At 46.5% G+C, this 26,467-nt stretch overlaps 1 protein-coding gene across 1 annotated transcript; it reads right to left on the bottom strand.

Annotated features, from left to right (window-relative positions):
* Nucleotides 1–1,034: 1,034 nt before the first annotated feature.
* Nucleotides 1,035–25,427, bottom strand: MX1 (MX dynamin like GTPase 1). Its single transcript, XM_036876904.2, has 14 exons — nucleotides 25,349–25,427; nucleotides 24,290–24,411; nucleotides 19,858–20,050; nucleotides 18,627–18,764; nucleotides 16,225–16,379; nucleotides 15,415–15,553; nucleotides 13,710–13,908; nucleotides 11,467–11,545; nucleotides 9,725–9,847; nucleotides 9,199–9,340; nucleotides 6,062–6,220; nucleotides 4,012–4,088; nucleotides 3,507–3,758; nucleotides 1,035–1,707 (listed from the first exon to the last, which is right to left on the bottom strand). The coding sequence occupies exons 2-14, from the start codon at nucleotides 24,392–24,394 to the stop codon at nucleotides 1,477–1,479; spliced, it is 1,992 nt and encodes a 663-aa protein (XP_036732799.1). The 5' UTR covers nucleotides 24,395–24,411; nucleotides 25,349–25,427; the 3' UTR covers nucleotides 1,035–1,476.
* Nucleotides 25,428–26,467: the final 1,040 nt, after the last annotated feature.

Genomic DNA, 26,467 nt, shown 5'->3' with positions numbered 1-26,467 from the left:
CAGGCGTTGGTTTGAACTTGCTGAATGCCCATTGTTCCCCTGGCATTCTCTCCTCTTGTAAATAAATCCTTACATTGTCCCAAAGCATTGGGGATCATAGAGTCCCAAGTGTCAGAAGGGACCTGGGTGAGGGGGATGCTGGAAGGGGCCAGTGTCTCTAGTCCACCTCCCCCCTATCCTGTACACAGTCGTCCAGCGTGGTCTGCAGCCTGGGGGCACACAGCTCCTGCTGCGGCTGCTCCCTCTGGAGAGCGTGCTCACGGGGCTCCCTGCGGACTCCTGTCCTCCAGGCTTGGGCCCTGTGATCCCTCAACGCCTGCCTTCAAGGACAAGGTCCTCTCTGCTCCTGAGCTGGCCATGGCCAGAAACCTGTGAGGGTCCCCATCCCTGGCTAGGCCACAGAGAACAGTGTGGACAGCAGTGCCATCCTGAGGGAGCAGGAACCCACAGTTAACATTCTACCTTCTCTGCTGCCCAGACCTCCATCTAGCCAGACCTGCCTGCAAATCCTGCCGGGAAACTGCTCCTGACGTGGCTTTTTATCTTTTCATCTGCATGTCAGGTACCTAGCGATTGAGCAAGTTGGACATTGGTCAGTGCAATTATAAATAATGCCGTGTGTTTCACACTTTCATTTCCTTTTTTTGTGTTTGTGAAATGGCTGACTACGTCTACCTGACATTCCTCACCTCACATACTTTAAATTCTTTTTCTTGTGACAAGAACTTTTAAGATCTATTGTCTCAGCAACTTTCAAATATACAATACAGTGTGGGTAACCTAGTCATCTTATAACTGGAAGCCTGTACCTTTTGCTGCCCCTCCTCCCATTTCCTTTCTGCTCCTTTTCTTTAACTTTATTCCCCATTTCCTTCAGTCTCTTATAAATAACCAGACCGGGTTCTGCTCAGCTCATGCCTTCTACCTGGCCCAGCCATGGAGGGCAGGTTTGTGCCTGATCGTTTGCGCTGTTGGGTTTATACCTGCTGTCATTTTCAGGCTTCTCCCCAAAATAAAAGAGTGTCAGAGAAATGTCTGGTAGAAACAAGTTTATTACAAATCCATGAAATACGACTTGTATGAACATTCACATATGTGGCACTAATGTTCCTACAACATGGGGTGCAGGAAAAGATGTCAAAAAAGCCAGAAAAGTAACCCTTCGGTGATGCTTCCATGCCTCCTTCTCTGATGAAGAGAAGGACAGAGCTGGGGGTGCAGGAATGGTCCTGAAGGGGGTAAATCGTTTTTCCTAACAGGGAAGAAGGCATCGCTCTTCCGACTTAAGTCATATTCTTAATTGTAATCTAAGTCAGCTTCTTACTAAGTCCTTAGCCATTAATGCACAGCACAGATGGTGTCTCTAAAGTATGACTACTAGCCAACCATGTGAGTAGCTATTAGTGAGAGAATCAGGCTCCACTCCCTGGAGACGCGCAGCGTGCTGTGGAGACTCGGGCTGGGACATGAGCCCAGTTAACCGGGGAACTTGGCTAAGCGACGCCGAGCCTTGGCCAGCCGCGTGAGCCGCTCCTTGAGGAACTTCCTCTTGTCGCTGGTGTCGCTGCGCTCCTTCAGGAGCCACGCATAGGTGTCCTTGTCCTGGAGCAGCAGCAGCATGCTCTTCTGCAGCTGCTGGCCGTACGTCTGGAGGACGAAGAACTGGATGATCAAAGGGATGTGGGTGGAGATGCGGCTGCTGGCCTCCTGGAAGGAAGGGACAGTTCAGAGAGTGCGGAGGGGACTCTGGCCTCACTGGGAGGGACCCACACCTGGCAGATGCAAAGTCCCCCGCCTGGGTGTCAGACACGGGAAGGGACAGTTCAGAGAGTGCGGAGGGGACTCTGGCCTCACTGGGAGGGACCCACACCTGGCAGATGCAAAGTCCCCCGCCTGGGTGTCAGACACGGGAAGGGACAGTTCAGAGAGTGCGGAGGGGACTCTGGCCTCACTGGGAGGGACCCACACCTGGCAGATGCAAAGTCCCCCGCCTGGGTGTCAGACACGTCCGTGTCCTCTGTGCTGGAGGCAGGGAGGAGCCCCGCCTGGTGCAGAGACTTCCCTGAGGAAGAAGGAATTCAGCCTGCCTTTCCTGAGGCCATTCCACGGGATTCTGTACCTGCCCAGCTGGCCCCCACAGCTGCACCAACTCCTTGAAATAAATGTCTTTATATGCATGCATCCGCAGGTTCCGTTTCCCTGGTACAGCTGCTAATACACCAGCAATCTTACCACTAGCAATGTACCTTCCAGATAGATGATGTGTGAGCAAGGCTATTCTCTACACCGTCCCTGGACGGGCTGAGGACAGGAAGCAAAGTATAGCCGTTCACAGGGGCTGGGTGCAGCACACTGAGCGCATGAAACAGGACTCTCAGCGCCAGTGAAGTGTGTTGGCAGCCCCCTTCTGGACTAAAGCAGAGCTCAAGTGGGACAGTCCAAGGGCCCCTCAGAGAGGCCAGGTGCAGAAGAGTACTGTACTCATCTGACCTATGTGTGCAATTACATGTGTGTTGGTAAGCTTTCCCTCAGAGTTCAAGCAACTAGAAAAGGACTCATTCTGGGAAGGGAACTGCATTTTGAGAGAGAGAGTGAGTGTGTGTGTGTGTGTGTGTGTGTGTGTGTGTGTGTGTGTGTGTGCGTGTGTGTACATGTGCTATGTACTCTAGAAGGCCCCAAGAGGTGGGCGAGTGGTCAGGCAGGCAGTGAGCCCGGTTGCAGAGAAGCCCAGAGCCCTGGGCTGGCGTGGCTTGCCCTGCAGCGGCTCCCCTCCCGTGTGAGCACGCCCCAGGGTCTGTGGGAGATGGGGCCAACCCTTAGTTTACAGCCCTGTGGCTCAAAGGGCGGCCTCCGTCCAGTAGCATGGGCATCCCCTGGGAGCCATGAGAAAGGCAGACCCGTGGCCCACCTCAGACCCGTGGCCCAGACCTGCATCTCACCAGAGAGCTGTGCATGTGGGGTTTGAGAAGCTCTGCCTTAGCCTCAAACAGTGGAGCGAAGGGGTATCTGATGGGCCAAGAGATTCTTATTTGCCTCCCCAGAGGCTATGTGTTGTGCTCTGAGTTGTGCATCTGGCCCCAGGGTGACGTGAATTGCTGTTTTCACATTATTTGAGTTGTACAGCAGCCATCAAAGCGAGGGTCTGTGAGCCACGCCGACTGGGCGGGCTGCCATCACATCTGACACCGAGCCAAGGGATCTACCCACCCCGTCCTACCGAATATTCACAAGAACCCTAGGAGGAGATACCACCTTACGGAGAAGACAGCCAAGGCTCAGAGAGGTTAGGTAACTTGGCCAGGGTCCCACAGCTGGTCAAAACTAGATGTGAGTGGCTCTAAGCCGCAACCTCCTCTCGCCTGTCTGAATTTTGCTGCATCAACAGAGGCTTATACGGGCTGAAGCGTGGCGCTGGCTGATGGTGCCCGGTGGACAGTACCAAAGAGGGGCTTTCAGAAGGGATGGGAAGGACGCAGCCCACCTTTCCGGGTTGCCTGCAGGCTCACCTGGTGGTAGGCTACCAGGTGCTGAAAGATCTCCGCCATGGACGAGTCTTCTGGAGGTGTACTGCCGAAGAAGGCCAGGCTGCTCGTTTTCTTGTTCTTCTTTTCGTCCTCTGTGTCCTTCTCTCTGACCTTCTGCAATGAGCTCTGATAGACTTTGTCCTGGCAGTAGACGATCTGCTCCATTTGGAAGTGAAGTCGGATTGACCTCTCGGCTTCTTTCTCCTGTTCTAACCTAATCTCTTCAATTTTGGACTACGGCAAAAGAGAAACAACCGAATTTCCCTCAAGGAAGTACCCTGGGCCACAGGAACACAGGCCCTCGCAGAGTCAGAAACAGCAGGTCCAACATCATCACCAGTAATGACATTATTAGTAAGCTTCACAAACGCACTTGACTATTTGCATCTCTAAACACACAATGAAGTTGAAATGATCTTAATCCAAGACGTCTCTTTTCTAGTGTCAGGCTTATACTAAGAAAATAGTAACATCTGGTTAGTTTTACCTTGGAAGTTCTGAAGAGGTTGAAAAATTCATCAAAATTCTTTTTTGAAACATCTGTGAAGGCAAGCCGGACCATATCTGACGAAAGAAAGACAGATGTCCAGAATTGGTAGATTCATTCATAAACTTCATAGTTTGCAAAAAAGAAGAGGATGAAGGGCCAAGAAACAAAGTTTCCCCCTCCTTCCCTCCATTCTTTCATCTGCTCCTCTTTCTCCCTGAAGGAAGAGGCATGCTTTTTGCTCAAGAACCCCCTAGAAGAATTTTAAAACCTAAATGTCCCCTGGCATATTTGCTTGACATTTAAATTTTTTATCCTAAGTATAAGCAGTTGCAAAGAATGTAATTTCTGATAGGTCATAAACATATCAACATTTTACAGTAAAGCATTCAATCACTCTTTGAAGCACATCAGTAGAATCTAACTGTCCACATTACTGGTTTGAAAACAAATACATGAAAAAGCTCTTACTTAAATCAGAAAATCTGTTATCTCTTTTCATTTTTGAAACTCATATTTCCATTTGACTCCCCCATAGGATTTTATCCTAATATTAGGCACATATCTTTATGCTTTAAAATCTTTATTCTTTATCTTTTTCTGAAGCAGAAATAGGCATATGTATTTGTTTTCCAAATTTTTTTCCATGACTGTAACAGTCTAAGTCTTACAAATTTTCTTTGGGCATCAATTAATACACAAATGATCAATGCAAGTACAGACTAGTCTATAATAATTAAGCATATAGGTAATTTTATTAGCTATACATCTCTTCATGAACTGTTATGAGACTGTGCCCCAACCTCTACTTGTTCACAGATCTGTGGGGGATTATTCATTTTTGCTAGAACAAGACAGTTGAAGCCTCAGTGGGAATGGCATCAGCCAAGGAGGGGATCAAAAGGAGGAGCTCAACAACATTGTGGAAAACATGGTGCAAAGCACTTCCAGGAGAAGGGGGTGGCCAGCCCTGGAAATGGCTGCATTTCTCCTCAACGGGCTGCTGACCTAGTCACGCTTCTACGGGACAGCAGGTGTCCCACCCTGGATTCATACAGTACTTCTGAATGCCCGAAACACCTCCATAATGTAGACTTTTTTAGCCATCAACCTTACTTCTCAGAGCTTGCAAAGAAATGCAGAATTCAGAGGCTGTGCAGCAACCACTGTGGTGGAGCAGAAGGGAAGGAATCTCACCACTGGCAATGTGCTATTTTAAGAAATAAGCAATTGGTCTTTGCTGCTGGCCGCTGACACAGAGCTCCTGAATCCTTAGCATTTTCTGGGCGGTAGGCGTTGTCTCTGGTTCTAATGAACTGACTCTTGCTGGACCCTTGGTAGCTTCAGAATGGGGACTGGTGGCTGGAAAGACCAAGCCTCGATTAGATACCTGGAGCTGTCAGCCCAACCTTCCCCAGCTCCTTAGCTTCCAGGAGGGGGGTGGGGCTGGGGATTGATCAGCCTATGTGATCACTGATCAGACTTCCATAAAACCCCCTACATGACAGAGTTTTGGAGAGCTTCCATGTTGGCATTGGCAGACACCTCCACACGCTAGAGGGCAATGCCCCCAGCTCCTCAGGACAGAAGCCTGGGCACTGGGTGCCCCCCCGGAGCTTGCCCTGTGTGTCTCTCATTGCATCCTTTGTAATAAGTGAGCAAATGCTTTACAAGAAGCAAGTAAAGGGAGCTGTGCTTCTGTGTTCTGTGAGCTGGTCCAGCAAATTACGGAACCTGAGCGGGGTTGTGGGAACCCTGATTTTCAGCCCGACAGGCAGAAGCACAGGACGCAGGAGACTTGCACTGGCGTCTGAAGTGGGGGTGCTCTTGTGGGCCTGAGCCATGAGGGGTGGGGTCTGTGTTAACTCTGAGTAGTTAGCCTCCAACCTGAATTGAACTGCACCCCACGTGGTGCCCGGAGAATCAGAGACCGGGCTGGCTGGGTGTTGGAAACACCCATAAGGCGGGCTCTGAGGTTCAGGGCTGGCTTCGGTTCAGCCCTCTCCCTGCCCTAGAAATAAAATGCCTGAAAATAAAACCAAAAACTCACCAGTCACAGTGTGCAGCATATCAACAGCAGGCTCCTCCAGGGCTTGGATTTGCTGCTTTACAATAGTTTCAAACGTCCTGTAATTCACAAACCCTGGCAGCTCTCTGCCCCGGTACTGATTTTCAAATTTCTTGATTTGCTTATGTATAGCTTCATAACCTACAGTAAGAAAGAACAGCTCTGGATTATTTTACAAAAATAACCTTGCAGGTTTTTCTAGACACAATGCCATTCTGGACTTTCTGAAAGCATGGGGTGTTCAAGAAAAAAATCGAATCTGGTTTGAAAATTGAAAAATACTTCGGGATTACAATAAAGAAACAGATGTCAAGATAACTTTCCTTCGTCATCTCTAGATGGCAAGCATAGGGCCAGGGTACAATGTCAGGGCAAGACATATTCCTGACAAGGTACTGGGGCAGGAAATTTTGCAAATCGTATTTGATTTTTACCAAAAAAATTGTATCAAAGAGTATCATGACCTGCAGGTTCTTTAAAAAGTAGACAGCCATGCACACTGTGCGGAATCAGCTGCCCCTCACGTACTCATGGGCTGTCAGGGGTAGGAAGTGTTTGTAAGTCAAATGGGACCACAGAGTAACCAGGTACATGAGGTCGTATTAATGCGATGTGGGGCCACTGCTGACTATAGGAAACACCTCATCTTTTCTTTATACTTTTGGAATTCTTACTCATCAAACTAGCCTGTGGAGAAACACCTCCATTGGGGGTGGAAGTTCAGGAGGGCTCTGGTCCCTCTTTTAGAAGGACCGACCAGGGATGGTGGTCTGGGCACCCTCTCTCGTTCAGGAGGTTATTTTCTCATAGGATTTTTTTTTAAGTAGATATAATTTACATACTATAAAATTCACCCTGGATGTGTTCTGTGCTGATTTTGAGTAAATGCACGAAGTCGTGCAACTATCACCACTAATTCTCGAACATTTCCCTCAACTCAGGGACCCGGTACCCTTCAGCAGCCACTCCCCGTTTCCCCCTCTCTCTGACCCCTGGAAAGCGCTGCTCTGTTCTCCTTTTCTGGGGATTCGCCTGCTCCTGACACTTCACGTAAGTGCAGTCTTACAGCTCATGGCCTTTTGTGACTCACGTTTGTTCACTGAACACAATGTTTTCAAGGTTTACCCACGTTGTAGCGTGTGTCAGTACTTCCTGCCTTTCTATGGCTGAATAACATTCCCTGGTATGGTGTCATAAGATGAATTGTGCCTCCCCAGAATTCCTATGTTGAAGTCCTGGCCCCTGCTACCTCAGAAGATGACTGTGTTTGGAGGCAGGCCCTTTCAAGGGGTTATTAAATTGAAACGAGGTCCCTAGGGTGGGCCCTCCTCCAGTATGACTGGTGCTCTTACAGGAACAGGAGATTGAGAGGCACGCACAGAGGGACGACCATGTAAAGACACAGGGAGAAGACAGCAACCTGCGAGCAAGGAAGGAGACCTCAGAAGAAGCCAGCCCTGCGCCACCCTCATCTCAGACTTCCAGCCTCCCGAATTGTAAGAAAATTAATTTGTTGTTTGAGACACCTAGCCTGTAGTTCTTTGTTATCACGGACCTAGCCAGTTCTTACATGTGGATAGACCACATTTTGTTTATCCCTTTATCTGTTGATGGATATTTGAGTTGTTTCCACTTTCTGGTTATTATGAATAATGCTTCCAAGGGCACTCACATACAAATTTTCATGTGAACAGATGTTTTTATTCTCTTGGGTATAAAACTGCCAGTGGAATTGCTGGACCACATGGTAAACTGTATGTTAAACTTTTTGAGACACTTCCAGAGGTTTCCCGAAACAGCTGCATCGTTTATATTTCCATCTCCTCCAGCAGTGTATGAGGGTTCTGACTCTTCCACATTCTCGTCAATGCCCCTTGTTATCTGTCTTTTGCTTATGGCCATCCTAGTAGGTGTGACATGGGAACTCGTTGTGGATTTGATCGCATTTCTCTGATGGCTAATAATATCGGAGCAGCTTTTCATGTGTGTATTAGCCATTGTGTATCTTCTTTTTGGAGAAATGTCTATTCTAATCCTTTGTCCATATTTAAATTGGATTCTTTGTCTTACTGTTGCTAAGTGGCAGGAGCTCTTTACATATTCTGGATACCAGACTCTTAGCAGATAAATGACTGACTTGCAAATATTTTCTCACATTCTGTGGGGTATCTCCCTGCTTTCCTGGTAGTGTCTTTTGATACACAAAATTTTAATTTTGATGAACACCAATTTATCTTTTTCTTTTGTTCCTTGTGCTTTAGTTGTCCACAAAAACCACTGCCCAGTCCAGGGTTACAAAGATTTAAACTGTTTTCTAAGAGTTTTATAGTTTCAGCTCTTGCATTTGGTTTCTGACCCATTTTGACTTTATTTTTGTACAGTGGGTGAGTCAGGGGTCCAATTCATTCTCTTGCATGTGGGTATCCAGTGATTTAGAACTGGTCATCTATTGGGAGGAATTTAGCATTAAAAAAAAATAAGCTATTTCCAAATGGGCTATATGCTAAAAGCACTTATGCCATAATTAGCTGGCTGAGCCACGCACGAGGGGCTTGCAGAGGTACAGAACCGCTGTCCTCTGTTAAGGGGGCAGGAGTGTCCTTCCCTGACAGAACACACCGCACAGCAGGCATCCAACCCTCTGCTCTGTGGATTTAGGTCCAGAAAAGCTCATTTCCGGGACTGTGGAGACACAGCAAGTGACCATCCCAGAAATGAGCTTCCTGAACATTTCTCCATCAAGGAGAGATGTTATTTATCCCGTCCTAACCCCCCCATGCCCTCTGCCAAGGAACAAATGGGCTCAGAGTTGTGGCCTTTGAATCATGGGAACATGATGTGCCACGGAGAGAGAGACACACTGCTACGTGGCCCTGCGCACCCAGAGGAGAGGCGGACTCCTCAAGAAGCCGTGCTTGGCGTGGGCCAGTCAATCCGCGTTTTCCTCTCTGGGGTCTGTCTGCTGGTCAGTGCCCGACGCATGCTGGCCCGAGCGCAGTGACTGGGAGCAGAGCAAACACGACTTCCCAGTGGCCAACTCCTTCTCCGGCCGTCCTCGCCAGGCCCAGCACCTGCCTCCCTGGCCTCCAACTCAACCCAGCTCGGTGTCCTGGACTCACCTTTTTTGAAATTCCTTTCAATCACAATACTCCATTTGTGGAACTCATTTCGGATTTTGGTAAACAGCCGGGTCTCATCTTCCCCGACGGATTCCTCCCCTTGTATTAAAGAGGTGATGTCCTGATTAAATGTATTGATTTTCTGTCACAGAAGAACACAAGTATAAGTGGAGATGTTCCAAATACAGGGGAGGTGGTTTGGAGGTGCGTGTGCTGAGGGTGGGCAGGTCGTTCTTTGCCACCCAACGCGCTGCAAAAGGATAACGCAAAGAAGAGGCTGTGGCGCCAGGCCACCCCACCCGCCTAGCTGCCTTCGAGGTCAGGATGGAGAGTCAGCGAAGTGAATGTGACCAGCCATCATTCCCTGCCTGCTGTCCTTCAAGCCCGGCACCCCCTTTTTGGTGTTAGGGGGGCAGAATGGGTCTGGGTCAACCTCTGGGCAGTGGAGAAAGAAGTGCAGAGGGCACACAACCCCTTTCTGGACAATGATGTCAGTCTCCAACTGGACCCAATTGGCAGTACTCACATCTATGAGAAAGAACATTCTTTCATTTTCGTCTTCTGGTATGTCTATCCCATACTTCTGTAGCTCTTCTGTTATTTTCTGGTGATTCTCCTTTATTTGGTTCTCTAGCAGGGGCAGAGATTTCTGAGGGAATAGGGAGTAATGGTAAGCCACACACATGGACAGGGATCGAGAAGGGCCCAGGCCCCCCTCTGCAGGGGCAGGGCAGCTGCGCAGCATATGGGAGGAGGAAGACTGTCCAGCAGGAGAGAGGCCTTGTTAGTGGGCACCATCCCCTCTGGCCCTCCCATGTCTCCGTCCTGAGGAAATAGCTTCAGAGCCACAAGGAGGCACCCACTTGGCATGGGTCCTGGGCCCTGTGAGGGCAACCCAAGGAACACCTCCTTCTGTGGCATTGCTACAGAACTCTCTGCTGGGTGATTAGAAAAAGCCACTTGTCCAGTGGGTTCTGACAGAGTGGCAGTTGGAACAATTTGAGATTCAATGACTTTTATACTGTTAACAGATTATCAGGCACTTCTGTCTCTAACAGTGCAGTGGACTGCAAGTGCTGGCTTGCCCCTCCACTGAAAACATTTCAAAATGCTGGCTGAAATGTCCAAAGCATCCTTTGAAACGAGTCAGTGAGCCTGCAGGTGCCTAATAGACCCTCAGAGGCCAAAGCCAGTGACAGTGGGTGTGCAGGGATGTGTGGGGAGAGTAGCAGGAAGCTGGATTCCGCTGGAAAGGCATCTGCAGGGAAGAAAACGCGAACTGATGTTTCAGGGCCTGACTTGGTGCTGGGACAAAGAATCAATCCCGGTAGGCTTGCTTGAGGTGGGAAATCTAATGAGCAAGCCCCTCCCTTCTGCATAAAGCTGGGACCCCAAAGAGCTTCGCTCTCATTATAATGGTAAGCTAGGAGCACCTTCCTTCCACCCCCAGTCCTGGGGACTGCATGGAAGGCCTGGAATCCGGTGCTGAGTGTGTGGGGGGAATAAAATCTCTGCTGAGAATCTGTAACCACAAGCTGACCCTCCTATAGGTCAGCCGCCCAAACTCACACTCCCGGAGGGCTCCCCAAAACCTCAAGCTGAGGAGGTGAAGTGGCTCAGGCTGGAGCCCCTTCCAGGGGTCTTCCTCTCCCTGGGGACACCCATTTGGAACCCAGGCTTCCATAAATACCCACAGATCAAGTTTCAAGAAAGATAGGTTCACAATCAAAATTCCAGGGCAAGTCATTTAGAATGAAGGCCAGCAGAACCCAAGTCTGACATCAGAATCATCAAGCATAAAATACAACAGAAATACATGCAAAGCAATCTTTTGAAAGGATTGAAAATGTGAAAAAGCAAGAGACTCTGTCCAGGCAGATTTGAGAAAGAATGAAGTCTGACGATGAGATTTGAAAAATAAATGAAATATATGACCAAAGTCAATTACCAGGACATGATGATAAGTGGTTGGCAATGAGAAAAGAATAGCACAGGGCTCATAAGATGCTAATTTTTAATTAGGCCACTTACAGTGAATCAGCATCCCACCCAAGATTCGGTCCTCTGACAAGCAACAGCCACACCTCCTGGGAGTTTGCTAGAAATGGCACATCCCAGGCGGCACTCCAGACCCGAGGAACCTGAGCCTGCATCTTAACAGGATGCCCAGAGGGTCCGTGTGCACACGGATGTTTAGTCAGCCCACACGCTTTAGCTCTGTGCTTGCGGGAGACTCTTCAGAGAGGGGACAGGCGTGTGTGTGCTTACACAGATGTGCGTGATGAGTTCCGTGGTCAGTCTGTCTGCCAGGCAGGGGACCGTGGCCCTTCCTTCCTCCAGAAGATCCCTGCAAGAGAAGACACGCACACGTCTGCCGGGGCATGGCTGGGGAAGGCAGGCCGCCTTCTGCTGCTGGGAAGAGTCCAGACAGGTCCAGGTACTGCCCAGAGGACAGGATGGCTTGTGGTTGGGACCCAGCCATGTTCAGAATTGGGCTGCATAGAATTATGACTGAATCTTAGTAATTCTGGATATTTTGGAGATGCTACAGAATGATCCCTTCCAGCTGGTACATTAAATGTGCGGCACGACATCTGACTATAGAATTGGTCTTAATAAGTACACAAGGCCACCTACAGTTATGTTTTCCTGACACACACAAATCTTTCTGTGTATAATATGTGTCTAAGTATACATCACATATCTAGGCACAGGGCTTCGTAAGAATATACTGATGCAGTTCAGAAAGGTGTGTGGATGAACACTGACCTGGGCATGGCCTTCCTACCACAAGACGGGAACTTAACCCATGGGCTGTTTGGAGGAAGGAGCCAAGCCCTCTTCTCACTGTATCCAAATTTGTATTTGCAGTGTGAGTTATTACAGGGTTTTCAGGACAAAAAGCCACAAGGAAGTGCACCTATTTGCATACTTACATTTCAGTTTCCACACCTGTCCATTTTTTAAATTTTGGTAAAATATACATCACATCAAAGTCATCTCACCATTTTTTTTTACAGATTGCACATCTCACCATTTTTAAGTGCACAGGTCAGAGGCATTAGGTACATTCACACTCTTGTGTAACCATCCCCACCATCTGTCTCCAGTACTTTCCATCTTCTGAAACTGAAATTGTCCCATGACACATTAACTCCCCATCACCCCCGCCCAGCCCAGCCCCCACCATTCTACATGGTCCCATGAGTCTGACTGCTCTAGAGCCCTCCTGTGAATTGAGTCACATCATGGTACTTGTCTTTGTGTCTGGCTTATCTCACTCAGCTTACATTTTCAAAGTTCATCCATGTGGCAGCAGGTCTCAGAATCTCCTTTTTTTTAAGGCTTATATTCTACTGTATGGATAGGCCCCATCTGCTTACTCAGATCATCTGCCGACAGACCCCTGGGTGGCCTCACCTTTCAGCATCTGTGAGTAGCATCGCCAGGCACAATGGTGTGTGAGCGTGTGTTCTGCACGCCTGTCTGCTCTGAATAGTACCTCTCCCCAGGCTCCTGGAAGAACTGCCCCTCCACACGCATGCACATGGTGGATCTCACTAACACCTCGTAGGCACCTTGTGTTGGCATCTGATTGGCACAGCACTGTAATGGCTTAAACACCGTGAGTACTTACTCTGGTTTCTACAATCTCTGGATTTTCAACATTTAGAAAGTTCCCAACTCTTCGCTATTATTATGAGCAAATTCGTGCTGAATGCCCATGGGCAGACATCACTGCACACACACCTGATTACGGTCCTGAGTGGAACTCCCGGAGGTGGAATCTGAACCACAGGGATGCCTGTTCAAGATGCGTTTGTATGTTACACGGCCCTGCGTGGAGGTTGTGCGGCCCGCACGCCCTGCGGCAGGGCTGAAAGCACACACCCCTCCCTTCCAGCCAGCTCTACATCTTCTCATGATTGTAAATCTAACGACTCACCAGCCTTTTCCTTTTTAAAAAAATGTTGCCTTTGACACTGGGGCTGCAAATATCTTTATCCTTGAATTATGAAACATCCACCCTCATCTAGTCTTCTTTTTAAAATTTAATTTTAAAATCCAACTGATACTTATTTTGGTATGATGTGTTAAGGGCACAATTTAACTTTTTTCCAAATCCTAAACAATTTTGTCAAAGCCATTGATTGATAATCAAACTGAGGTAGCCGGGATTTGAAATGCCGCATTTATCATCTATCAGGTATATGGACCTGGATCTGTTTCTGGGTTTTCTACTTTTTTTCTATTCTGATGTATTTATATTTTTATTCTGGTTCCAGCACCATGTTATTTAAATTACCATAGCAAATGCCCCCTTGTTTGATTTTTTAAATTTATTGCTTGCAAACCCTTTTTTATTCTTCCAGGGATATTCCATGGTCATTGTCAAGGTGCACACACAATCACACATATACTTCAAATGATTTTGGACGACGGGCATTTCCCCAGGAAGGACGGAGGTCTTTAGTGTCCTTTTACCCATGGGAAAGTGCAGCAGGGCATACCTGAAATATGGGTTGTCCTCAAAGAAGGCTCTCTCTTTCTTCAGAGCCTCAGTCAGGCTCAGCTGATCTTGGATGTCCTGCTGGCCCCGGCACTTGACGATCATGTAGCCCTTCTTCAGGTGGCAGACGAGGTTTCGTACCACATCCACTACCTTCTCCTCGGTGCCTCTGTCCACAAGGTCAGGTTTTGTCAAGATTCCTGTGGGCCGGGGCCTTCTGATCAGAGAGCATTCATGGCTCCCTTCCGCCCAGGGGCAAGCAGAGCCCCAGTCTCGGGGAAGAGCTGCAGCTCAGATGGTGGAAGGACGTGCCCCACGAGCGGCTCTGGGCACTTTGCCCTGTCTCTGCCCTCCCGCCTTTCATCTTCCCTGCCCACGAAGGGCTCATTCTTTGAGGTGGTGGCCCTCACACCCACTGTCCCACAGAATCCCCCAAGGCAAGTCTTCTAATGCGGCCTCAGGCCCTGCCCTGGGGACTCTGATTCAGGACGTGCAGTGAGGTCGAGGGTTTTGCACTTCTACGAAGTCTCCGGGTGTTCCTGCAGGTGGGGCCTGGCCCACACTTGGAGAGACACAGGTTGGGCCAGGACCAGCTGCATCATTTGCGGGGCCCACTGCCCAGTGAACAAGGAGGAGTTTCTTGTGCACACATCGCAACAGGCAGCGGCAGGGTACTACACCACTGGGCCCTTCTGCATGCAGGCCTGTGTGCCTGCCCAGGTCACACCTGAGGTCGACAGTGCCCCTGGTCCTTCTGCCCTGGCTGAGGGATTCTCGTTCTAGGCATGGCAGGTGGCAGGGTGAACGAAGGGGGAAAGCCCACACTAGGGAGGGTGTAGCAGGAAGGTGCAAGGGCCCGGGGCCGACAGCACACCAGGCATCTGCCCACATTGGCTGCCTCTGCCCAGATTTCTCGGGTTGTGTGAGTAAACTGCCCCTCCTTTCAGCTGCTGTACTCAGGTTCTCTGCTACTTACAACCAAACACGGTCTTTATCTCTTAATAGGAAAATTACTATGTCAACCATTTTTAAGCGCACAGCTCAGGGGCATTAAGCGTATTCACACTGATGTGTGACCATCACCACCATCCATCCAGGACTTTATCATCTTCCCCAACTGAAGCTCTGTCCCCATTAAACACTAACTCCTGTTCCCTCCCCCTGCCCCTGCCCCACCATCTGCCTTTCTGTGTCTGTGAATGGGATTGTTCTAGGGACCTCGTATCAGCAGACTAATATGGGATCCGTCCTCCGTGTCTGGCTCATTTCACTCAGCATCATGTCTTCAAGATCCCCCATATTGCAGCAGGTGTCAGAATGTCCTGCCATCTTAAGACTGAAAAGTATTCCACTGTGTGGAAGCCCACACAGTGTTTATCTAGTCATCTGCCTTGGACACTTGGGATGCTTCTACCTCAAAGGCATTGTTAACTAATGTAATTTGCTTTCTGATTTGCCCTGCACCCTGAACCCAGCATGCTTTTTATAAGCAGGGAGACAGAGGTTAGAAGCCCACCTGTAGCCAATAAGAGTCACTGTGGCCCATCCCATCTGGCTTCCGTGGGTGCCACGCCTGCACCTGAGCAGTTACGTGCCAGGGGCAGGCCCTCCAACCTGAGCGTGTGCCAAGATACACCCATTTGCATTCAAGGGATGCATTTCCACTATCAGACCCCCTACCACTCTTGTATTCTTCCTCTTCTTACCTATGGTCCTGTCTCCATCGGGGTCCACCTCCTGAGCCATGCTCAGTGCTTCAGTGGTGGCAATGTCCACGTTGCTGGGGACCACCACCAGGTTGATCGTCTCCTGCTTATAGATATACTTCCTGATGAGGGCCTTGATCTGTAAGAAAATGAGAGGGTGTGAGAGTTGAGACACAGCCTGACTTTGCACTTGCTTCAGGCCCTCGGAGTCCCAGGGCTACTTCCCCTGAAGAAATGAGCCCACAGCAGAGGCCTGGGGGCCCTTCCCAAGCCAGAGTCAGAAGAAACTAAGTTCTCTGTGGCAGAACTGAAGCTCTGGGGTCAGGGAAAACCACGAGGTCTTAGCTCATGAGCTATCTCCCCAGACCTCAAGTCTGACAGTCACAATAAAAGACATCTGCTGAAGACATGCTTGACTGTTTCTTACATCTTTAATCCATAGGGTGAGGTTCACTGACACAGGAATATCATCATATGCTCTCTCTCCTCACAAACCCTCCTCACAAAAACCCCTTCCTTAATACAGGCCAGTTCAGATATGCCACATAATGTAACTGTAATCAAAAACGAGTCACCACATAAAACACAGGATGTGCACAATGCATCTCCAAATGGCCTGCTGGCCTCACTCTCCCCAGAGAAGATTCCATCTGATTTGGGAGATGGGATTGTAACAATTGAGCTCTCCAACTTTCCCACCCACCCCTCTTAACGTCCCCTCTTCAAACTCAGCCCAGAACTCACTGTGGTTAGAATGCATGCCCCCATCCCCCACCATGGCCCAGGTCAGGACAGAGCCTGATGTTTCACCTGACGCCCGATGTCGGCTGGCTGGTTGCCCACAGCCACCCTGGTGATGCCAGGAAGGTCTATCAGGGTCAGATCTGGGACGTGAGGGGAGCTGATCTCCAGACTAATTAGCTCGTGACTGATCCCCGTTCCTTCCCCAGCAATGGAATTCTGGGCTGCAGAAAAGGGGAAAAAAAACCTGAATAAAGCTTAGGATGGAAGCATCTCATTACAGCAAATTCTCTGAAAGCACCTTCTACCTGCTGTGATTCAGGGATAAAAGCATGTTTGGAGCAGATTCATGACTAAAATTAGAGCTAAAATGCATCTCAAAGGATAACTTAGTATTTTCCCTGCCAGTGGCCAGAACTGTGTGCAGAGAGGCCTAGTGAAAACATGTCTAAAGACGACACCTAAGTTTGTAGTCCAGACCTGGGCAGAGCCGAAAAATTCTTCCTGGGGTCACACCCAAATCCTTCCAATTGATGTCATTAGGAAATTAAAAATGAAGTAAAATTCAAACAAATCAGAATCCATGGGGACTCTTAAGACATGACTTGGGAATTTAGGGGGCATGTGCATGTCTCAGACATGATGAGCACTGGCTGCCGGGACCCATTATGAAAATTTCCAGATACAGCTTTATTTCGTCAGACTGTTCACTAATATCCTTTACTCCTTTCCACCCTAGAATGTCTTTTTGGAACGTTTTAGACCAGTCAGGAACTCAGAATTGCAACAATACCAACAATGGCATGTGCAGCACAATATGCTAACTGTTCCCCCAACACCCATTCCTGGGGAGCCATTCGTGAGAATAAGTCTGGCCTGTGCGGAGTGTGCGAAAATGTGCAACTTCCAGAAAGTGTGCTTCAAAGGCAGGGACATGCCCTTGGACCTTATCCAGCTGGCTGGAACGTGTATTTGCTGACCGAACCACGAGCAGCCCTTGAGAGCAGAGTCCACACACAGTGGAGAAACCCTAGAAGCCAGGGTTCCTGGCACTGGAACCCCCAAACCAGCTCCGGTCCACCCATGTGCAGGCTTCATGAGAGGGAAATAAAACTGGCACATTGTTTAAACTACTGCTTGCACAAATGGCCTCGATACCCCCTCCCATCCCTGCGCACATGCTACTTTACAGAGCAACTCTGCTGCTCCTCCCACGGGGAGTCTATTTCCCAACAGGGGGCTTGCCTACATGACTTTCTTTAAGCCATGAGGTCTTGCCCTTTCCTGCTGCTGTGAACCCTTCCACCGCGACATTAAAAAGCCCAGCCCAGTGTCCGGGAGGACGATGGATCACATGGGGAGAAGGCCTGGTCGTTCCAGCTGAGGGTTCAGATATGCGACCGAGGCCATCCTAGACTTCTCCAGTCAAGACAGCCCAGAGGAAAGGAAGTGACCAGCTGATCTACTGACTCATGAGAAATAAATAGTTCCAAGCAATCAGGTTTTGAGATAGGTTTGTTACACAGCAATGACTGGCTGACACACACAGTGATTGTGCCTTTTCTGCCCCAACCTCAGCCCAGCAAACACACTATTGTAAAACAGTCAGTAAATGTGAATTAGTGCTTCCACCTTTATAAAAGTCAAGCCCATTCTTTCCTATTGCTGAATATCAGTTCATGCCACTTTTGTACCCTCCCCAAATGACTGAAGTTTAACTATGTGATGCACTAGGAAGAAATGAAAGTCAATAAGAAGAAAGTTATTTATTCATCTCACTCACACTTAGCAGTGGCCAACCGTGTCATTACTTTGTCCTTATCTACTTCAAATGCTATTTCTTCTGTTGGATGTTTCAGACTGATAAAACAGTCTGTGTGGTTTGTACTTACTGAGACCTCCCATAAATTAGCCTATGCTTGGATTATGCAAACACATGCATTTCACTCTTGGAGGAAAAGACCCACCAGCTCTGGATAGGGATTGGTGATGACCCAACCAGCATTTTGGAATGGCTTTTTACCAGGTTAACAGGGGAAGGGTTCCCTGGCCCCACACCCCAACTTCTCATCCATCAGATCTGTGGAGTGGGGAAGCCTTTGAATAAGGGACAGATACTCCATACTTGGAGGTAAGCTATAATTTTAAAATTCACATTATTTTCCAGTGCTTATACACTAAGCAAAAGTTACTGAGGTCAGATTATGTCCAAAACACTGTTGTGTTATTACACGTTGTTATATACACAGTGTTATAACAACATTAACACTGTTCTTAATGAGGGTAAATAAAAGAAAAGCAAATACAAGAGAGCTGATGTGAAGAAAAAAGTGGGAAGGGTGGGCTTCCAAGGAAACAGGTCAGGCCCAGAAACAAGAAGGTGGGAAATCACAGGCTTTTTATACCTACCCACTTTACATGGCTGACCAGACATCCAAATAGGTGATGATGAACAAACCTGGGATACATACCTCTATTGATTTCCCTCTCCACCTCTGAAGGATCTGAAAGCTCGGCCTCAAAGTCCTGGTAACTGACTTTGCCTCTCCACGTGTCCTCATTCATGAGCTTTTTCAGTTTTAGCACCAGAGGACATCTCGTGACAATACCTAGAAGTTCACATCCACATCAGTTCTATGTTCTGTTCTCAAAAGTTCTATAGGGTGGCCTTAGACCAGAGGTTCTCACACTTTTCTATAATCTGGGGAGACTGCTAAAGTAATCCACTTTCTGGCCTCCCCCTCTGATACCCTGATGCATTATGTCTGGGGTAGTCTCAGGAACATGCATTTGAATACATACCCTAGGTGGTTTTTTTACTCACTAATGCTTGAAAGCCAACACCTTAGGCTTCTTGCTTCATCTTGTTCTACCATCAGCTCAGATGGTGAACTGCAGTGGGAAGCCCCTAAACTTATGCAAACATCCTCCACTATCCCCCACTCTACACACACCACTCCCATCTGTTTGGCATTCTGCTCCCTCCAGGCCACCTTACTACAATCTCCCTACTGTAAATTCCTTCCAAATCCCACACAAATCCCATGTCTGACCTGTATTTCAAGACCCATCCTCAGACCTGCCCTTTTCCCTTGGGTCCCCATTGATGTCCTTGGCTTTGAAGCTCAAACAGCATCACAAACCAGTGCACTGATCTTTACCTCCCAGACGGAGAAAAGGCTCTTGAAAAAAGGCTCCCGAAGGACACCCATGTGCACACAGTTCTGGGCTGAGGACCTTTTACTCATACCTTCCACAAGTGCAGGTTACAAATGATCCCCACAGAATGTGTGATGAGAAGGTGCTACGGGCTGAACTGCATCCCCCTCTACCCAAATTCCTATTTGCAGCCTTGACCCTCAGTGTGACTGTATTTGGAGACAGGTTATTTCTTTAAAGAGGTAACTCAGGTTAAATGAGCCTGTGAGAGTGGGGACCTAACCAATGTGACTGGCATCCTTATAAAAACAGGAGACACCAGACATGTGCATACATAGAGGAAAGGCCACAGGCGGGCATAATGAGAAGATGGTCAACTGCACATGGCGAGAGGCCTTGGGCAAAACCAACTCTACTGACACCTTGATCTTGGACTTCCAGCCTCCAGAGCAATGAGAAATAAATTTCTGTTGTTTAAGCCTCCCACTCTGCAGTATTTTGTTTGGCAGCCTGAGCTGACTAGTACAAAGGGCAAGTTCTTACCACTGCCTCTAGGCAGGGCGACTCCCGAAAGAGCCTCCAGCACAGAGCTCTTGCCGGAGCTCTGGTCCCCGATGACGGCGATGGCAGGCAGGGCCAGGTCCTGCTCCACGCCCAGAGCCCGCAGGGAGTCGATGAGGTCGATGCAGGGGCGCACCTTCTCCTCGTACTGGCTACATAGGCTCATCTCATCCCTCTGGAGAAAGCAGAATCAGAGAATTCTGTCTTGGCCTGCAGGTCATGTTCCATCAAAGATGGACAACTTCAAATGGCCTAATATTCAGGTTACTGGCATTCCCAAAAAAGAGTGGGAGAGGAACAGGAAAAAAATATTTGAAGAAATAAGAGAACTTCCCCAAACTTGATGAAAACTATTAACCCAAAGATCCAATAAGCAAAATGAACACCAAGCATAAGGAATTTAAAGTAAACTACATCAAGGCACATTATAGTCAAAGTGCTCAAAACCTGTGATAACGATCAAATGTTTAAGGCAGCCAGAGAATGATAAGTTCATATAGAGGAACAAAGATGAGATTTGCATCAAATTTCTCATCAGAAGCAATGTAAATGAGAAGACAGTGGAGCAACCTTTTAAAAATACTGAAAAAACACATCAATTAAGAATTCTATATCTAGCAAAAATATCCTTTTTAAAAATGAAGGCAAATAAAGACTTTTTTAAACAGAAAAATGTGAATGGCTTCATCCCCAGCAGACCTGCACTGTAGAAAATGTTTATGTCCTGGCAGAAGGAAAATGATATTGAATGGAAGCTATACCAGAAATGGTAACTATTATATACTTCCATATTTTTTATTTCCTACATATCTTTAACTGTTAGCTATTTAACTATTGAACAAAAATAACCACAATGTATTGTTGGATTTATGAATAGGTAAAATTAAAATTCATGACAAAAATAGCAGGAAGGCTGGGAAGGGAGAAATGGAAGCATACTATTTTAAGGTTCTTGTTTAAACATTAAAGAGTATACTATCACTTGAAGGTAGACTTGATAAGTTAAAGATATATATTATAAATCCTAAAATAGTTACCTTAATAAGTCAAAAATTGAGATAAAATGAAATTATGGAAAATGCTTTGCTAACTCAAAAGAAGGCAGAAAAAGAGGGAAGGGAGAATGAAAATAGATTGGGCAAACAGAAAACAAATAGCAAAATGATTTTCTCAAACTTAATTGTATTAATTACACAGTAAAATAAATGGTCTAAATATTTCTAGGATAGTCAAAATTACTTTGAAAAAGAACAAAGCTGAAGGACTAACATTACATGAAATCAGTAATTATTTTAAAGCTGAAGTGACCAAAACAATGTGACACCAGTGGAAAAAGGAGAAAGAGAAGAATGGCACAGAATACATATTGCAGAAATAAACTGACACATACATGTATGAATGTGATTTTTGACAAAAGTGCTGAGAGTATCAGTGGAAGAAGTGCAAGCTTTCAACAAATGGTGGTGGGACAACTGAACATCTAATATGCAAAAAAAAAAAGAACTTGTTTCTATATGTCATACCATATGCAAAAACAATTAATTCACAATGGGCCATAGACCTAAATGCAAAACCTGAAACTACAGAAGTCCTAGAAGAAAACTGAAGAAAATATTTGTGACTGTGTGTTAGGTGAGAATTTTTTAGATATGGCCCCAAAAACACAATCCATAAGAGAACCAGTTAAACAAGACCTCCTCCAAATTGAAAACATCTGCTCTTTAAAAATGACTGTTAAGAGAATGAAAAGACAAGCCCATCATACGGGTGCAAATGTCTGCAAAGCGTATATCTGACAAAGGACTTGTATCCATAATATATAAGGAACTCTCAAAACTCAACAAGAAAACAAACAACCTGATTAAGATCATCATTTGAGAAAATAATTTTGTTACCCTTTTCTTTTTAATTCCTATTTTTGTGTATATTTTATAAAATACATAAATTCTACTAGAATAATTGCTTTATGTCATGATGAGAAGTTATTTGTATTTTGATCCAGGCAAAGCTTTGTTATAGGGGACTATCCTGGGCATTGTAGGAGGTTCAGCAGAATCCCTGGCCTCTGTTCGTCCCTCTATTCATTGGTCACCCTGAGTTGACACCATGTAAATATCTCCAGACACTGCCACATGTTCTAAGAGGTAAAAGTGACTCTGGTCAAGAATTACTGCCTTACAGAACGCATGGATACAAAATTCCATATGTAGGGAACACTGGAAATTTTCTGTAGAGAAAGGGGTGCACAGTGACAAAGACTCCCTTGACCAAACTTTAGTGAGGCTCCTTTGAGTCATTTTCTCCACGAGGCTTTTCCTCAGTCCAGATGTAGAGAATACTGCTAAGCCAGTTCATCCAGAATTCCCTTACCTTTAACAGCTAATCAAGTTCCTTCCCCACTTCCCTTGATCCTAACCAAGTTCCTCTTAGTAATTCTCTTTCCTCTCCCTCACCCTGCCTGCTGGCCGCAAATCCCCATTTGTCCTTGTATTCTACCTTGAGCTCAATCTCTCTCCTCTACTGCACCAGTCTTGAGTTATATTCTCCTTGCCATTTTTAACAAGGGCCCAGTGCAATTTTTTTCTCTGTAACAATACTTAAGAAAGGTTTGCAGCACCTCTCCAGAAGGAAAGCCCCATGGAGGCCATACGGAAACCTGGCTGTACCTTTGTACCCTTCAGTAGCCTGAGTCTCAGCCCTCTTACGGGTTCTTTTTGTTTTCATTTCTTTATATCATCCATTCACAAAAATTTATAAAACATGAATAATAATTAGCAAATATGTACCAATTACCTGGGTTGAGAAAACATATACCGTTGGTTACCTTCCTTCTATTACGCTTTGTCCCCCAGAGGGCCCCTATTCTGATAACCACATTCTAGCTATTCTTTACAGTTTTACTACCTATCCATCTTTCCTGATGCAATACATGGGCTACTGTTGCCTGTTCTGGAACTTTATATAAATGAGATGATACTGTGTATTTCCTCTATGGCCTGATTCTTTGGTTCACCGTTTTGTTTTGGACTCAGCCATCTTGCCTGGACCTCCAGCTCTTCTTCCTCTCTGCTCTGTAGAATTCTGCCGCATAGGCATCCCGCCACCTAGGTGTGCACTCCACCGCTCATGCACTTGGGTGGACCCCAGGTGTTGCTGTTATGAACAATGCTGTATGAACATGGCTCCCAGGGGTATGTGAAAGAGTTTGCATAGTGGTTCTCAAACTTAGCATGAAGCAGAATCCCCTGGAGGGCATATTTAAGTGGTGGAGGTATGTGTGGGAGATCATTTGTGTTGAAGCACACTAGGTGATCTGACGCGGCTGGTCTATGGACTGCACTTTGAGCACCAGGGTCTACACCTAGAAGTGGAATTGTTGGACCTCCAAACGCACCCTGTTCAACTTGACTGGAAAAGGCCAAGCTACAGCCAAGCAGGTGGTCTGCGTGGTGTGAGCTCTCACCAAGAAATGGAGCGGCTCCATTTCTTGGAGATTACACAGCTGGGCAAGAGGCAGGCAGCCATACTGGGGTCTTGGAAAGATGGGTAGGCCTTCTTACTTTTCTATGCCCTTCAATATGGCTCTTAATGTGGTTTAAAATATTGTTATTATAGTAATAGGGGTAACTACACTTACTGTGGTGAACATTTAGTAGTTTCATATAATTATCGAATCACTATGTTGTACATCTAAAACAAATATTGTATATCAACTATATTCCAATAAAAAAAATTAAGAAAATATTGTTTAACATCAATTATGAAAATGGAGTCAACTTGAAAAAAGCTGGTGATCCATGGTTTCAAAACAGGTAACAGCAGCACACAGAGCTCCTCTGAGTTCCTGGACTCTGCCTGCATTGACTTCTGTTAATAGCCACACAAAGCAAATCCTATTATTATTCCTGTTTTACAAGTAGAAACCCAGGCATATAAACCAGGGAGGAATTACCACCCAGTATCATATATCTGGAAGTGTCTGTGTTGGAATCAAATTCAGGTCGGACTAATTTTAGAGGCCAGGTTTGGTTCCCACCAAATATGTCTTGATTCTGGGGGAAAAAGACACCTCTGAGCTTCCCTGTGTGAATGTCACAAAGACGCCTCGGAGGCCTGCAGCTGGAGACTGAGCCACGTGGGCCCCTGATAACACAGGGCTCCCTGGGTGCCGGGCCTGGGCCAGTCCTTGCAGGAGGCAATCACCGTCTCGCCTGGATTCCCAGGCTCAAACTGCAAGACAACCAGCATCAGCTAAGGCAAAATGTCTATGTTCAACTGCAAGACAGGCCCACACGCAACATGTAGAGATGAGGCAGCAGGCATGTCAGGGCAGCAGCGGCGTGGCTGCGTAAGAGGGCTGCCTTCAGGCACAGCTCATGTCCACACAGAGAGGGATTTTCAGATAGCAACTTACTTTTTCCTGATATTTCTCTGCCATATCCACATCTCCATTTGGTAATACATGATTGCAAGCAGAAGCTGAATCAGGTTTTGTATCGTTCAGTTCAGAATTAACCATCCTCTTTTTCAGTTCAGCTTAAAATCAAGCAGATAAGGGAGAGCACAATTCAGAAGCTGGGTGCATCAATCCCAGAGCCAAACCCACCTCTGTACATCCTGGGACGCACCATGAGCTCATTAGTGGTTAGTGACTGGTAAAGAAATGCCAGGGGCACTCCAAGGAACCAAATGTCCCATAAGGACAAATGGTGGCTCCTGGCTCAGAGGACTTCAAGAATACGCTGCCATACCCCACAGGGTTATTTAAAACTAGGTTTTTCCTGCCACAAGTCTGGGTTGAATATCAAAAATGTTTTCACCATAAATTTAAATGGTGGCAAAGGATGAAATTTCTGACACATATCTAAAATTCATATTTAAAAATGAAATTATTGTAGAACTATTTCCAACAGAGCCAAGGGAATATAAGTATTACAATACTTTGATACCCAAATCTATAATTTAAAAAGAATATATGAACTCTTAAGTTCTTTTACTCTGTTCCTTTTCACCCTTGACTTCATATTTTTGTTTCATATATCCTATAATTTTGTTTTCATTTTAATTCTAAGGTAAACACACAAGTGTATATGTTAATGTCATTCACTTTTATTTTTTCCAGTTTTACTGACCAATAGTTGACTTACATTGCTATATATGTTTCAGGTGTATATGCATGATGGTTTGATTTATAAATATGGTGAAATGATTACCATAGTAAGTTCAGCTCACATCTATCTCCTCATATACATATATATCATTTTATTTTGGAAAGCATTTAATTGACCACTTTATTATACTTGTCTGTACCCAAAAATTGCATATGTGTATATTTGAAATTCATTTTTAAAAATGTCTAGGGCAAGTCTCTAAACATTAAGTTGTATACAGCTAATAATCTTGGGCAAAAGTAAATTAAAATTTTCCCTTTAGTTTAAATAAATATTATAAAAAATATAAAGCCCCTACTTACCTCCAATACACCTTTTTACTTGATGATGTAACGTTGACTAGTTGGACGGAAACGCAGAGCTGTTCTCCTACACCTTAAAATCATACAAAACATACAAAAACCAAAACCAAGGAGAATAAATGAGAACACTGTTTCAGGTATGTTTTCATTGCTTAGATTGGTTGTGTGATGAAGCAGATTCATCGTTATCGGGATCCTTTCCATAAATCTTGAGTATTTTAATTCTAAGGTAAATGGATAAGGCACAGAGCCTTGCTGTTAATTTAATGCCAGAACCAACAATTTTTTTCTGATGCTCTCTGTGCTGTTTTTCATGGGACCCTCCCCCCAGGAGCTATGCAGTCTTCTTCAATACTGATTCCATTAAAAGGGCAAGGTTATAGAAACAAGAGGCAAAGAGGAATGCATTCCTTTCACTGAAAGTGGGAGGTAGGTGACTTTGAAAGGCAATTTATTTTAAAGAATCCTTAGGAATCTGGCAATCTGAAAATTTATTCCCTCCACCCCCTCACCAGGCCTTTGGAAAGACTTTGTGTGCCCAGGGGGTCCCAGCCCATGTTGAAGACCACAGCCGCCTCAGTTGGCCTCCCTGCACCCAGGCAGGTGACATCATTGGTCCTCGGGGCTTGCACCCCCGTGACCACTCGTTGCAGCTGGATCAAAAATAGGACTTTGTGAATAGCGTCCCTCCCTGTTTTGTAAACTGAAATTCCTCGAAAGCAAAAATCTTGTGGGTTTTGTCTGTACATCTTAAACGTTTGTCCCTTTCTTAGATCATCTTTGAAAATCAGCGTGGGTTTCAGGAGCAGGGCAGTCTCCGTAATTAAAAAGTTTCTTCTTATTCATGACCCTCAGCACCCAGACGCCGTTGTCAAGCCGACCTGAGTGCGTTCACCGATGCTGGCCCTGGCCGAGTCAAGCGCCTGGCTGCTCACAAAAGGTCTGATCCGTGTCCGGGGTTTGAGGACAAGACAGCAGGGAGTTCCGGGGCGGGAGGCGGGAGCCCCACCCCCAGCTCTCCTTTCTCCCGCTCTTACCTTCCCTCACTACTTCACAACCCCGTCGGTGGAGGTGGGGTCACTGTCCCAGGATCTCCTCTCCCCCCTAAGGCTGGGGTAG

This window comes from Manis pentadactyla, chromosome 1 (genome assembly GCF_030020395.1).
Source record: "Manis pentadactyla isolate mManPen7 chromosome 1, mManPen7.hap1, whole genome shotgun sequence".
In the NCBI taxonomy this organism is placed as follows: domain Eukaryota; kingdom Metazoa; phylum Chordata; class Mammalia; order Pholidota; family Manidae; genus Manis; species Manis pentadactyla.
The sequence above is the reverse complement of the archived record's forward strand: the minus strand, read 5'-3'. Positions and strand labels throughout refer to the sequence as shown.